Here is a 14,918-nt window from a genome sequence, read left to right as displayed (position 1 = left end):
TGCTGTGTGTCCTCTGCCCATGCTGCTAGTAAAACCTTAAAGACATCAAGGAGCCGATAAGGGAGAGGAAGAAAAATACAGTGTGGCTAAACACTGATAGAGGAGTGTGGATGAGGGATGAAGAGGTGTCTGAGAACGGAGGAAACAAAACACAGTATGAAAGAGTTGCTGTTCCTTTAATCCCTTAAAGGTGCACTACACCGCGGCGAGCAGCTTAACGGTGAGAACAGTGCAAACTACGGCAAAAATGCTGACAAAGCAAATAGTGTTTACCTGATTGGGAACCGGAGGGTAGGTCGCTCTAGACGGCCTTATCAGCTGTAACCGCCATATGAGCGCACAGCAGAGCGGCAGCTGTGAGCGAGCCCATGGGGCACGCTCACATGCGCTCACGTGCACTAAAAGCATAACGCCACTATATCTTTGATAATCGTTGTTTGCTTTACTTTTCTTTTTTTTTTGGATGTGTAATCTCCACATCACAACTCAACCACGTCATTTGGTTCCGACTGGGAGTGACAGGAAGGGCACAGCATTTCCTCTGGCTCTTTGAGGCCGAGGTCTGTGTGTCCCAAAGCGCTGGCTGGACTTGTAGGACTAATCAGAGATCACTGTGTTTGCAGCGTGCCCAAAATGAAGACATGGCTGACGTCCCCGTGAGAGAGAGAGCTGTGCTTTCCCCACACTTTGTTGTGAAATGTGTTGAAACAGGCCCCTTAAGGAGTGTGGGTGATGTGGGATTTGTTTTTCTTCACCGTAGACAGGCAGATTCCTGTGCTTGTGTTTGTATGAATGCGTGTATTGTTCAAATGAGGGTGTAAGGATGTGTATTTAGAGCAATGGGATGACGTCAGGGGAATGCTTTTTTTTTCCTCTGGTGGGGAAAATTAAGTTAACATGTTTTTGACGTTTGGGTTATCCTTATGTCATAGCTGTGATTGAACCAGTCGGATCAATGCCTAATCCTTTGTTGTTGTTTCTGTTGGGGATTTTTTCGAGGGCCGCCCCACACCACTTAATGGCGGGCTCCGATAAACCCACACACATACATGCTTAAACATATCCATCTGTCAACACGTGTCATTGCACCTTTATTACCAGCTTCCTTTCATTATCTCTGTTTTTTCCCAGCAGAATAACACATTGCACAAACAGGCTTCTTGCAAACATGTTTATTGCCAAAATACTTTTTTATACTTCCTAAACTATACACATAATTTCCCCTGATGTTACATTTCTCATCCTCCTGTTTGTTTTGCGTAAAAGGAAAAAAACCAACAACTCTCCCACCGGGGGTGGCTGCCCGAAGAAATGGGGAGAAAAAGGATCAAGTAGTTAAACTGCTTGTTCCTTTTGCAGTACAGCCAAACTAGGCAGCCATATAACTGTCACAGGCGCTAGGTAGAAATGATGACTGGTGTATACCTCTTGACCTCTCTAAGTGGCACTGGAGGATTTTCAGCCTGACTTCAGTTGACTGCATTGTTTTCTTTATGGGCGTGCAGGAAGTTACATCGGCCATTGGTCCCTGTTGGGAGGAAGTAGGGAGCTGGAGAGCCTGCGGGGGAGCTAGTACCCTGCAGGGTAATCCCCCGTTGCCCTGGAGCTCTTTAGTGTACCACCTGAACTCTTTTTCATGTTTAATAGGACCAGACCAGTGTTTTTGCACGTTTTAACCCATTAACTAGAAATCAAATATTCTTCACATTACCGCCGACTATTTCCCAACGCACGTTTTTTGAGACATTGGGTTTCATTGCTGTCAGTATGGAAGAAATTGTTGTTACATTACATTATTCCCACATGGTAATGCAGCTGCAAGAGAGCTATTATTTCAGACTTGCTTCCAAACAGCAACATTATTAATGCAAGCAACCTTCCTGTATGCTAATTGGTTGTCCTATCAGCTCGTTTTTCCCGACAACAAAGGATATGAATTTGATGACAGCCGACTCTCAACCAATGCGCTAATAACATACATTTGCAATGATACGCGTACAATAACGGATTTAGAAATTTGTAGTTTCTGCACGTTGATTTTCATGCACACCGAAATTACTGGACACCGATGGTTCCTTGGAATTGAGGAAATAAAACTAGAAACCTGAATACTTTACAAAGTGGTCAGTGTTAATGGGATGAATCATGCAAAACCAGCAGCTTTTAAAAAGCTAATCATTAAGGAAAGATCATTAACTTTGAGGAAAGGCATTGCTGCTTGTTACCGTCTTAAGTAAATTTAATATAATAGAGCACAAAATGCAAATTGAAAATATGTTAATTTTAACCTGCCCCAGTTAACATGACTCTCACTCTTTCATGTTATTGGCCTTGATTCCCCATCACTTACTGAATTGTGCCTCCTGCCTCCTTTTGTCCCCTATTTCTCTACTTCCCCTTACTCCTTACTTTCTTTCCCAGTCCTCCCCTCTTCCTTCTGATGTCCCAGTGGATTTCTTGCCTTTCTGCTCTCCCCTCCAGTTTAATCTATGAAGTAACCCTAGAAGTGTGCGACACAGACCTGCTCTTTCAGGAGGCAGTTGGGAGGTTCAGGGTGGAGAGGGCGGGATGTGGGGGGTCGCATTTTTTGGCTCGGGAGACAGCTGTTAATCAAATAGTCAAGGATGAGGTGTTTCTTTCTTCCCACCTTTAGTGGATCTCCCTCTTTTCTGTAGCCACACAAAAGAGCCTGGCCAGTTGAAAAGGCAGCTCTGCATGCCTGCACCTGGACAGAACGGAGAGGGAGTGCCCTGTGAACACTTTTAAAGTGATTGCACGTAGTTGAGATTTTTAGGCGAGGTTTCCTTCTTTTTCTCTAGTGTGCCCCTTGTTGCTCTGCTCGCCTCCTGCTGAACTCACACGGGACAGCCCCAAACCCCGCAAGCGTTCCATCTCTTCTAGCTTCCTCGTCTCTTTTCCTTCCTCTGTGCTCTTAATGAAGATAGCAGGGGCCAGTTTAGCAAGTGTTTTGTTGTTGAAGGAGTATTACTTTCTAGTTATCTTGGGCCTCCTCTTCTCTATCTCAGTGTAGGTTTACCCGCTCTGCTACAGTACCTTCTCACAACTGCATAGGACTTTTTTTTTTTTTTAACTCTTCCCCTACTTGCAGGAGAAGGTTATAATTCATAGTCATCCTTTTATATGAATGTACGGATGTATGTGCAGCATTGTGGAAAACTATAACCACTGTCACGTGTGATGTTTTTTCCCAGGTGCCATATATGCTTCCATTGTCATCAGTGGTTTGTGAGTGATGGTGCGTTGCCTTGAACTGCCCTCAGACGTGAACCTGCTGGCAACAGCTGGCAAATAGTACTACATTTAACAGTAACACAGACACACTGCGCCATAACTCTGGATTAGAGGCTGTGGCAAGACGGGCCTGTCACTGCACACCCGTTCTCCTAACTAATGGATGAGTCCAGAGGACCCATTCCCTGGAGTGATGGATGGGTCCATTGTATGGCGTATAGGGGACACTGCTGCTGCTCTTGGTGTGCATCCTGGGGCGTGTGTGATAGTGGAACCTAGAGGCTGGGGGTTATTTCATTTGTCTGTGCGAAGCCAGACGGCTTAATGTCCGTGGGACCTCTGCGCTGAACCGGCCAAAATGAGATATTTGAAACAAAGTGCTGTGAAATGCTCGGTGGTAATGCCTCCGATGTCTGGGTTTGCTTTTAGCCTTGGGGAGAGAGCCGTGTTCCAAGCTGCTCAGCTTTTGAAATCGGCTGTTTTAAGCCACACTAGCGACTTGGCTCTATGGACGGCAGTGTCGGTCTGTCGGTCTGCCTGTCGGTTGGTCAATCCACCGATTTGGTCCAGACTGAAATATCATATACGTAACAACTATGAAATGGATTGTGTTAAAATGTTGTACAGACATTAATGGACATTTAGAGAATGAATCCTAATAACTTTGCTGATCCTCTGACTTTTCTATAGCGCCACCAAAAGGTCAACGTTTTTTTTATAGCAGCCTCAATTCTCTGTATTAAAGAAAGGCTAATTTCACTTTGATCTCGCCTTTATCCATCTTTCCTTTCTGTCAAACACTTCTTATATAGCCCTGCTGTACTGAGCGCTCTCACATCTCCGTACTGTCTCATTCTCTCGACTTACATAAGAGAGACAAATTGTCTATTTAGTACCCCCTCAAATTATAACCCTGTGAAATACATGTGTCCTGTCTTTTTCAATGAGACCGAAGTGGAAGCCAAAAGGTTGTTCCGAGTGCTGCATGATGAGTGATGGGGTTTGCATGAAAATAGCTGCGGTGATACAGGAATGTGAGTTATGCCACGTAAATGTCACATCGACACCTGCCTGAGGCTGATTGACAGCGGCTTGTTGTGGCCAAATGAACTCATACCGCACTGCATTAGCACTCATTAAAGGCCCAAATGCACTCAAAGCGATAATTGATGCTTCTATGGCGCACTGCAGGCATCAGATTTTAAATGCCAACACGACAGAACCAAAAAAAAATGCAATGTGGGCAATATATTTTTATATTACAGATGCCCCATAATCTTTTAACTTAATTAATATAAATAATGAAGATCCTGGTTAAAAAAGTACAAAGTGATATATGATACACGATCAGCTAGATGGATGAGGTACCACTTTTGTGTTGTTGGGACAACGAAAACACTCAGTCGACTCGTTGTTGCAGAGGAAAGCTTCTCCTTCCTCATTGTCTTTGGCTCAGTACAGACACCGTCCTGCAGAGAGCACACCAACCCGACAACAACAAAGGTTCATTTTGGCCTGCCATCAAGTCACACACGGAATTTACGTTAAGTAGGTCTAGCGACAGCTGATGTGACCTACCACCGGCGACGTTTGTCATTTGAACGAGTAAAAGCGAAAGTATTAGTGCTATTATTATTATTATTAATAATAAATTATTTATTTATTTTTATAAAATATGGTCGTCTGGGGGAAAAATGCTAACCTTATTATTCCTTTTAGCTCCCTCCAAACAGATACTGCGGCTCCAGAAAAAACAGCTTTGGTTGATGGGTTTTTTATTTAACGCTCCCAAAATCAAAACAAGGTCAAGTTGAGGCGTCAAAGCAGTTCATTATAAGGCTTTTGGTGCAAGATTGGCCATTGAAAACTATTAGTGTACTTGAAAACTTGTTTCCCGTGGTGCCACAGAGATTTCTCGCCGCTTGGGTCTCCAATATATCGGCAACTTGCCAGCATTGAACCAGTGTGAGATTCACCGTGAGACAAATATGCGTCCTTACTGTTTTAAATCTATGCTCCAGCATCCTGCGCACAGACACACACACACACACACACACACATACATGCACACAAACTCTCAAGAACATTTCTCTGGCGTGACATCAGTTTTTGGACTTGGCTCTAAACATGGAACATACTGCACTGTGGATTGTTTTACTGTTAAAAGATCAGATAGATCAGACATCTGCTATCACTTCCCAGCTGATACGGATTCAAAGTAGATTTGCTGAAAGCGCGCGTGTGTGTGTGTGTGTGTGTGTGTGTGTGTGTGTGTGTGTGTGTGTGTTTGCATGCCTGTGCTGGTTTATGTGGGTGCTCTGTTATCACTGCACGCTATACAGTTATTGCATCTTTATGTATGTCTGTGTAAGTGTGTGTGTGCCTGTACGCAGGCATTCTTCACCTCATCAGGCTATGACCCACATGATCCCTTCAGTGTGATACAAACTTGACCTGCTTAGATGTATGCATGAATGGGCTTTTAAGATTAAGCACTTGACTACAACTAGAAAATACAATCTAACCTTGAAACCTGCCGTTTATTTGTTACGTGCCGGGACTACAAAGCCTCATTTTCTTCAGACTTGAGCAGCAGAGACGCCTCCTTGTTCCTGATGACCTCGGATATCTTTTCTGCTATTTATTTTCAGGCTCTGATGCGATGCACTGTATGTGGGTGGGGCGGCCCTCTGGGGGCCCCAGCCCTGGCCCCTGTTCATATGATCAGGCCCTACATGGAGTGGCATTTGGCCTGGCCCTGTGGGGCCCCGTCTGGGAGCAGAGAGCTGATCTGCAGCCAGCCTGGAATGCCAGACATTTGAAGTCAGACTTGTGAAAAAAGAACGAAGGCTGGTAGGAGTTTGGTCAAATAGGCCCCTGTGTCTAAAATAGCCCACAGACTGTGCGAGAGGGAGGGAAAGGAGACAAAGCATCTTCCCGTAAGCTGACATTAGGAAAGGCCGGCCGTCCAACCTTTGCTTGAATACAAAAGTACAAGAATAGGCAAACGATGTGTGAAGCTTCACCAGCGATGCTGTTACAGCAGCTGTGTCACCCTGGTTCAGCAGTTCAACAGTTATCACACCAGGGACTTGACTCTGCACTTGGGGAAAGAGAAAAACTCATCACACAGAGTGACAGACAAGAGGACTCTCTCTCTCTCTCTCTCTCTCTCTCTCTCTCTCTCTCTCTCTCTCCCCCTCTCTCCATAAGTATCTATCAGATAATCTTTTCATTCACTTTCGAAATTCTTCTTCCTCTCTGCTTTCATATTTTTCACAATATGTTTTTCTATGTTGTCAAATTGTATCTCCTTTACTTGTTTCTTGCTCTCTCTCTCTCTTTCTCTCTCTCTCTCTCTCCCATTTACACATACAGTGCACACTCAGCTCCCCTCATCTTTTTCCTCGTCCCTCTGTCTCGTGGGGCTGTTTTACTGATGTCTATGAGCTTAGCTAGGCTAGGGATGTCAATTATAGGACTATGATAGGGCCTTTGCTGCATTATGCATGGAAGTGTCCCGCTGAGGAAAAAATGGCCTACAGCCAGGAACGATGGATGGAGGGATGAATAATGGATGGAGAGATGGAGGAGCGAAACACTATTGCAATCTGTGTTGCACCAAATTGAAGACTTGCCCTGACTCACACCTCTGAAATTCAAGGCCAAGTCACCCTGGGTGACTCTGAGTCGTGAGGTTGTCGTGTGAGAAAGCACAGGAGGGCTCTGATAAGTATTTCATTTTGTGCGTTAAAGACCCGATGGTGTCCCACCATCAGAAAGGTCACCTGAGGTCCATGTCTGTGATACTAAATGCAGACAGCCTCTCATCGTGATCACTTTAGTTTATCGCCCTCTGGATATGAAGTCATAGCACTGTTTATAAGCCTTTACATATATAAATGTAATGTAGAGTGTTGTCATGCATGACAAACCCCACGAAGGAAGTCGAGAAGAGGAAATAGAATTGACAGCAGAGATTCAAATTTCTTTGGCATCCAATTAAATCTCAGAGATTGTATTTCCATCTCATTAATGCATTGTTTACAAGAATATGACTAAGTAAGGTTGGAGTAGAGCGTAAATCTTTATTACACCCTACGGGCAAACAGATTACAAACATCAAAAACAGACTGGACCAACTAATAGGAGTTAATTTACAGGCTCTGAAGGGGTCAGTGGGCAGATTTCAATCAGACATCCCATCATTAAACACCACGTAATGTGCAATCATTGGGGAATTGTTAGTAGTATTGATTGGAGTCCAAACAAAATGTCTTTTTATTTGAATCACCTCTGAGTGTTGTTGATCCTACATTTGTATAAAATGCAACATATCTCTGAATAGACTTCATGTGGATTCTCGTCATCAGATTCCCCGTCTGTAAGAAGTCAGTAACACAAGTAAAAGGAGGAATATTGAAAGTGAAGGGCAACACTGGGCTTCCAGTAGAGTCTAGTTATTGCATAATTTGTTAAATGCATCCAAACAACACCGCAAAATCTGTGTTTCAATTTCACAGGAATTGTTCTTAGGCAATCAATATTGACTTAAATTAATATCAACATCAACGGCTAAAAAATAAATCTGAAAATGTTCCCATTTGTAAGTGTTTTGTCAACAAGTGTGTGTGATGTAAAGACGTAGAGGGGTGGAAGTTGTATGACTATGATGTAACACAGTTTCTGGGAGTTGCACTACTATCACTTAAAGCTTGATTGATTGTAATTGTTGGTTTGATTCGCAGCTTTAGTAAATCATTTGTCTTGTGAGTCACATTTGCATTTGCAAAACAGAGAATTTGGAAGCACATTGTGCAATGAAGACAGAATTTGCTTACACATGAATGTCTTAATATCTTATTTTGAATAAAGCACGGAAACTGTTGAATGTTAATCAGGGATGCAGTTTCATGCCCTCAGCAGATTCAGACCTACAGAGGAGATGAAAGGTGTATCCATATGTCACATATGCATCTATGTGTGTGTGTGTGGGTGAGAGACGTTTTTTCATGCATGTCTCCCTGACAGGTCCCTGATGTCAACTAATGTCATTCAGTGTATCAGTGAATGTGAAAGATGCTGTTGTTTATTCACCCCCACCATGGTGGGATGACACTATTTATCACTGTAGTGATGGATTCCGCATCCCTCACAGGAGCATGTGCAAGCGCCGTCTCTGAAAGGCTGTCTTTGTGTTTCACACTCGCTCACACACACAGACGCACGCATATATAACGCACTGCTGGAACTGACAACAAAGGCGTGCTTATCCAATTGTGGGGGAATAAGATTAGGCTACAAAGAAACTCATAAGGCTAATGTTAGCATCCCCTGCTCCAGTGAGAGCTTTTGTTTGTGTAATCAGGAAAAAACACAGGATTAGGTTTGAGATGCTGTCTCGGAAATGATGCCCCTAAGACCCTTTTGTATGATGTCGACATGTTCCTAAGTAACAAAAGCCAATAGCCGGCCTTCTATCTGATAAAACAATCCTCAGGGGAAATACAGAGCATTTGTGTTGCTCAGATATCCAATTTTGTTTTCCTCCAAAATAGACTGTCTGGCAGACCCGGACTAACCTATGTCTTAACTCCATGTTTTCATTCATAATTGACTTGTCACCGTAATTAGGTTATGGCAAGAAAAGAAAAAGAGCGTCTCTGTCAACTGCTGTGTTAAGATGCTAATCTCTCCTTAATGAGAGCAGCTCATTTTAGTAGACTGTCAATCCCACAGGTGACGGGATTGTCGCAACTGTGTCTCTGCAGAGGTACAACCACTCTTTATGGCGTTTTAGATGCAAACACTGCATTGTGTGGTTTTATCACTACATGATGTTCACGTGTAGTTAACATATATTGACGATGCTTTAGGAAGCGGACTAGAATGAAGTGAAACAGAGAGGAGACCTTTCTTCTGTAATGTAGAGGCATCTTTAACATATTTGACACCGTAGTAGGGTGGTATGACCCTTTGAAAAATACATGCAGTTTGCCAATAAATTCTCTTCCCATCGTCAGGTCAATAGTGGCTGGGACACTTAAGATCGAGACAGCGTGAGGGGAGCTCTAGACAATCCGGTGTTGTTTTATGGGCCAGGAGAGAGAGAGAGACCATTCATTAGCACCTCTGTGACCCCCTCACCCATTCTTCTTTTGAAGAATGGCCTGCCTCTCACGCACACTCGGCTCTAAGCCCCTCAGAGCGCACAGAGCCTGTTACATAAGACAGAAGCAAAGAAAGCTCCAGAACAATCTTCAGCTATGACCTTGACTTTGACAGAGTACTCCTCCTATTGGTCCTGTTCTACCCGTCTACCCGTTCTTATGGTTAAAAATCACATGTCCTGTATTCCTGTGTCTCTGTGAAGCTGGGAGTCTACATTATGAGGGTTCTATACAGATGCTGTATAACATCACAAATTAAATGGATGTGGTTCAAACTACAAGACCATTTAAAATGGCAGATGTAACTTTGGTGTCCTTTGAGCCATGCAGTGCACGGGGCAATGTTAGTGAGTCCCAGCTTGAAGAACCTCGTAAGTTCCCGTCATCTCCTGGCCTCATTGATGGGACAGATCTTCATCTGCCTTTGCCTGCGACGCTTTGCCTGCGACGCTTTGCCTGCGACGCTTTGCTTGCGACGCTTTGCCTGCGATGACAACGAACCGGAGCTCCAGATCAACGAACCGGAGCTCCAGATCAGCGCCGTTGAGGTCCACCCCCTTTTCCCTCTAGGATTGATACACCGACATGTTCCCATGCTCCTTGATGACCAGTGTGCAGGGTGTCTGCTGCTTATCTTTTTGACCCGTGCAAGGTTAGGCCATGGCTCTACCCAGTTCAGTTGTGTACTAAGTGGTTTTGGCCCCCTACCTTCTCTGCTGTGGCGGCCAAGGTTAGAAAGAAGTAGGTGGCCCCTTAGCTGGTCAGGATCAGTCTGGTTGGGTTTTTGTCATGTCGCAGCAGCACTCCATCTACTGTACCCATAGAGTCCAGTAGAGGGCGGGGCTTTTGTGAGTTACAATGAAGGTTACAATATTGTAACCCTCGTTTAATATAGGGTTTTAGTTTGGCATAGGTGCAGCCCTCTAACAATGGCACCCTGTCGCTCCTACGCCGCTTGCTGAAGCGGGTGTAGGATAGCGGATGGCTGTGTGTGCTGCCTTACATACTGTGGTGTCCTCACCAATTCGGGTAGGCATGTCATGATGGGTCGGCTACACTTGTGCAACGTTTCAGTGAGTAATGTGTGCTGGTGGAGGAGAGTATTACCCATAGAGTCCAGTACAGGGCTCCGCCTGTGCTTACACAACCGGGGTTACACTATCGTAACCTTCAAATTTTATTGTAGCGTTACCAATAGGTGACATTTAAGTAGTTTTTTAATGGAATATCTCAACAACTATGGAAAGAATTGCCATGAAATTTGGTACACACATTTACATTCCCCTCAGGACAAATTATATTAACTTTGGTGGTTCCTTAGCTTTTCATCTATAGTGCCATCATCAAATCAAAATTTCGACTCATCATGTACTCTGGTTTATGACTAATACTTGCTAAACTAATGACATTCCCATCAGCCCCACCAGCTGCTTTCTTAGTTAGTTTAGTGCTAATTAGCGCATACTAGCATGCAGAAGTAAGATGGTTTACATGGTAAACATTGCACGTGTTAGCATTGTCATTGTGAGCATGTTAGCATGATGATGTTAGCATTTAGAGCAACACTGTGCCTCACAGAGTCGCTGGTATGGCTGCAGACTTCTTAGTCTATTCAGTGCATTTTTTGTGGATATAGTTCTTGTGAACAAAAGCTGATAGAATCCCAAATATGTAATTCTTTGAAGTTTTAGAATGGTCCATTTGAAGAAAAACTTCCGACATGTTGCAGACTTTCTTCAAAACCTTTTACTACACTATAATTTCACCAGCAAACTGTACCCTGGATACTCATCTGAATGTGGTGTGTGCTGGTGCCAATTCTATTTCAGCAGCTCGGTGTTCTCTGCTGGCAACAGTCGTGAAAGAAACTTTCCAAACCCTAGTCATACCTAAAAGTTACTTCTCTGATTGAAGTGAAAAGGTGAAGGTAAAACCAAATTCTTAACTTAACTCTAAAATGGACATCAAGGGAAACCATTTTCTATATGGAATTGAATTTACCATTTCGCATCTGCAACCATTACATTGGAATTTAGCTGATTCAATTCCTCTTTAGCTGATTTATTTCCTCTTCAATTTTTGTTAGATCAGAGCTTCAATAAACTGCTGTTATTTGCTGAAAACACACAAATACACAGGCAAGGTTAATGTTCTTAGTTTGGTGTATTTTAGTACGTGCATGTTGCAGATATGTTGTGCACAGAGGCAAACACCAGTTGCTATATTTACATACACTTCATTATTATATTTTAAGAACATTTTACATAATCTTAAAATATATCATAACCATATGTTTAATTTCCTCGTGAGAAGAGAGCAAGGTAAATCTAAATTAACTTAATTTCTAAATAGACTTGTCAGTTGCTAAAGTCAATAATTACAGAGGTATATCATTTTGAAAATATAATCATACACCAAAATTAGTTCTTCATCCTTTCATTTTCATCTCCATGAATATCTTAAAAGTGGATGGCTTTGGTTCATAATTTTCTTTTAATATAAAAAAATGATAACACTTGTAAATCCTCTTTAAACCTAAAATGTATTACTGCCTTGAAGTCATGATTAGAAACAAAGTGAAAGAGGAGGTGTGGTAACTATAAAAGGACCCTTTTATTCATCTGTAACATTTGGCCAAAACCTCCCAGAATTGCTAGTTTTCTTTACTTTTTACCCATTGTTGGTTCACAATTTCAGTCAAGGGAACATGATGTTCTTGCTTGAAGTTTGTACAGGGCAGGTAGATTTGGCAAGAACATCTGATGAGTAAGCTGCCCTTTGCTAATAATAATAATAATGTAGAAGATGGTAAAAGGGATTGGCAGTGAGTGACTCCCATACTCATTAGTACGCACACATGTTGATTCGTCTTACTGTACATGGCATGTTCAGGCCAAATTTTCTGTAATTATAGGTGTGGAACATTGCTTCAGTAACTCTTTGATCTTTTTTGGAGGGTGGTCCAGTTTCTTTGCTCACAGTTACCTCTTGTTGTGCCCTCTGTATTTTCTAGTTTTTCTCTCACTTCCTGAACCTCCTTGATTCTAAAACCCTTTTTATTCTGCCATCTTCTAATCCTTGTTCCCCTTTATGCCTCACTCATTTCTCACTCTTTTCCTTCCGTTTATAATTTATTTCTGGCTTTATCTCCCTCGTTCATTCTGTCATTTGTCTTCCCCAGCCCCCATATCATTTTCCTGTCCCAGAGTGTGCTGTGTGCTGGGAGTCTTGGTTCTGGAGAGAACGGCCTGTCTCTGTGCGGGTCCAGGATCTGCCATGAGATCGCCCACTCCTGGTTCGGCCTGGTTATCGGAGCCAGAGACTGGACTGAAGAATGGATCAGCGAGGGCTTTGCCACCTACCTAGAGGACATTATCTGGGCCCAAGCACAACAAGTACAGTAAAATCAATGCCTGAAGATTGCAGTTTACTGCAGCTATTTTATCAAAGTAACTTAATGGTAGCCTTTTTAAGCCTGTCACCCCAGGTGAGAGCTTTCAGATACACCAGTTAAGCCAACTTGTGAAGTCCATTTTGCCGTGGCCATCTTGAGGAAGTTCCCACTAAGTAAGCAACTTGCTCTCATTATAAATTGATAATCAGTCAATGAAAAACAACCTTAGGGATCATTAAGGGTGTATTCACACGAAGCCTGTTTGGACCAGTTGTGTTGAAACCACGTAACCACATAAACACAATGAAAACAATTAACAATACACGCTGCTGGTGCTCCATAATGAAGAAGACAAAAAAAACAAAAAGAGAACAGTTTGTTCACACATGGCAGTTATTTACAACTTCTGGACTGCTCTTGGATGTTGCAGTGTTAACAGAAACAAACCGAGGAGCAAATTTGATCAAATAAGTCCCTGAATTGGAACAAAGGAAATGAACTGCAGGCCTGAAAAAACACCAAAATTAGTGATGTTTATGTAGTTCCTCTCTACTGTATGATCCAGCACCTTCATACCACCGGTATAATGTAACAACTCAGGGGAACACAGGTTGACATTCCAACCATCCATTTCCACAACTTATGTGCCAGGATTCTCAAATGTTACTGTTGTGGTTGGTCAGGTAGAGTTGCCATTGCATTACTGTCGTAAAACCACACATCAAGAACACAATGAGACAATTCATAAAAACAGCAATCCCCAATGCAAAAATAGCACAAACAAGAAACGTAAAGGTCAGAGTTGTTGGCCAAAAAAACCGAAAGAGTACAGAATTTCCTGTGCCAACCACAAAAAAAATATACCGTCAAACCCAAATCCCCTGACCTACAAAGCAGGAGCTGAACCACACCAGGGTTGTGAAAAAGTACTACTGTCACCCACTCCTTAAAAAAGTCGGCCATTTCAAAGAAGTTGATCTCCTTTTAATAATGTTGATTAAGGATACCTGCAGAAAAAGGAGGGCAACAACAGGACAAAGGCTGAGGGTGAAGCTTCGGTATGAATCATTTGCTTAATTGCAGAGCTGATGAGCTAATACAGATCTAATCCTCCTACTTGCTTTCCCAGACTGTCTAGAGTTACACAAATGTTTTTCTTGTGTCTGCGCTGTTCAACCATGTCACCTTTTTGATGTGTGCTTGGCTCTAAAGTAGACCTGTTATTGCTGCCAAACTCAATAAGACACAGTGTCAGAGGTAGCAGCAGGACTGCTTGTATCTCGATATCAGTGTGCAGTTGACTCTTGATTTAATCAGACTCCTTCTGTTTTTGCTGATGAAATTCAACATATTTTATTTTCCCTCCCCTGAATTCTTTGCTCCACCCCTCACGTCTTTACAACTCTCCATGTGTCTCCCTTCAGCTCTCCTTACAAGAGACAGCAGAACAGTCTGACCTGAAGGCACTGCTGAGGTGGAGACGACTCTCTGATGAGTTGCAGAACTCAGAGGAGGCTCTTCAAATCCTTAGGTGAGTGTGTGTGTTTTTTGGTCTAGTACCTCTGTTTTAATTGTCACACTGTTGTTGCTGCTGTAGAGGAACAGCACCTTCAATAAGTATGCTTAAAGCAGAGCACAGTACTATACACTGACAAGGAATCAACCCCAACTGCTGACTGCTGATCGTCTTCCCCACTGTTAGTTTTATTCCTAAATTTCAGGAGAGGTTTAGCAAACCACCCTAGGTTCAACACGTGCCGAGGAGGCAACATCTTCCCACAGCAGTCAGTGCAACTACTTAATTATGTTACTCTACCAGTTCTTGAGATTCTCCTTTTCACACACTAGGAGATGTTTTGTTAGTGTCTGCACATGCAGACGCACACGTGAGCGTGAGGTATATGCATTCCAGGGGTACAGGTGTGGCAGGTGTGGCAAGTATATCCAGGTGTACTGTCATGTCTTGGAAAAGCTTTGCACACAAGCATGGCAAGTACACACAAACACACAAACTCCTCATCTGACCCTGACAATGTGGGGGCGCACCCTGTTTGTTTTATCCAGGGTGGAAGCACAGTGGCATCAGGGTGTAAACCCCAACT

General features: G+C 43.0%; 1 protein-coding gene across 7 annotated transcripts in view; it reads left to right on the top strand.

The window, feature by feature from the left end:
- The window catches only part of aopep (aminopeptidase O (putative)), a 69,053-nt gene that overhangs the window by 9,405 nt on the left and 44,730 nt on the right, over window positions 1–14,918 (top strand). For all 7 annotated transcript variants that reach the window (XR_004213073.1, XM_031856373.1, XM_031856374.1 and 4 more), the window contains exons 7-8: window positions 12,604–12,817; window positions 14,241–14,347. Coding sequence is in view for 6 of the 7 variants with exons in the window: in XM_031856373.1 (XP_031712233.1) it covers window positions 12,604–12,817; window positions 14,241–14,347 (321 nt within the window). In the remaining variant the exon portion in view is untranslated. The remainder of the gene's footprint in view (window positions 1–12,603; window positions 12,818–14,240; window positions 14,348–14,918) is intronic.

The sequence above is a fragment of the Anarrhichthys ocellatus genome, unplaced genomic scaffold (assembly GCF_004355925.1).
Source record: "Anarrhichthys ocellatus isolate YVR2014 unplaced genomic scaffold, GSC_Weel_1.0 scaffold17, whole genome shotgun sequence".
Lineage (NCBI taxonomy): Eukaryota > Metazoa > Chordata > Actinopteri > Perciformes > Anarhichadidae > Anarrhichthys > Anarrhichthys ocellatus.
This window is presented reverse-complemented; position numbering and strand designations above follow the sequence as displayed.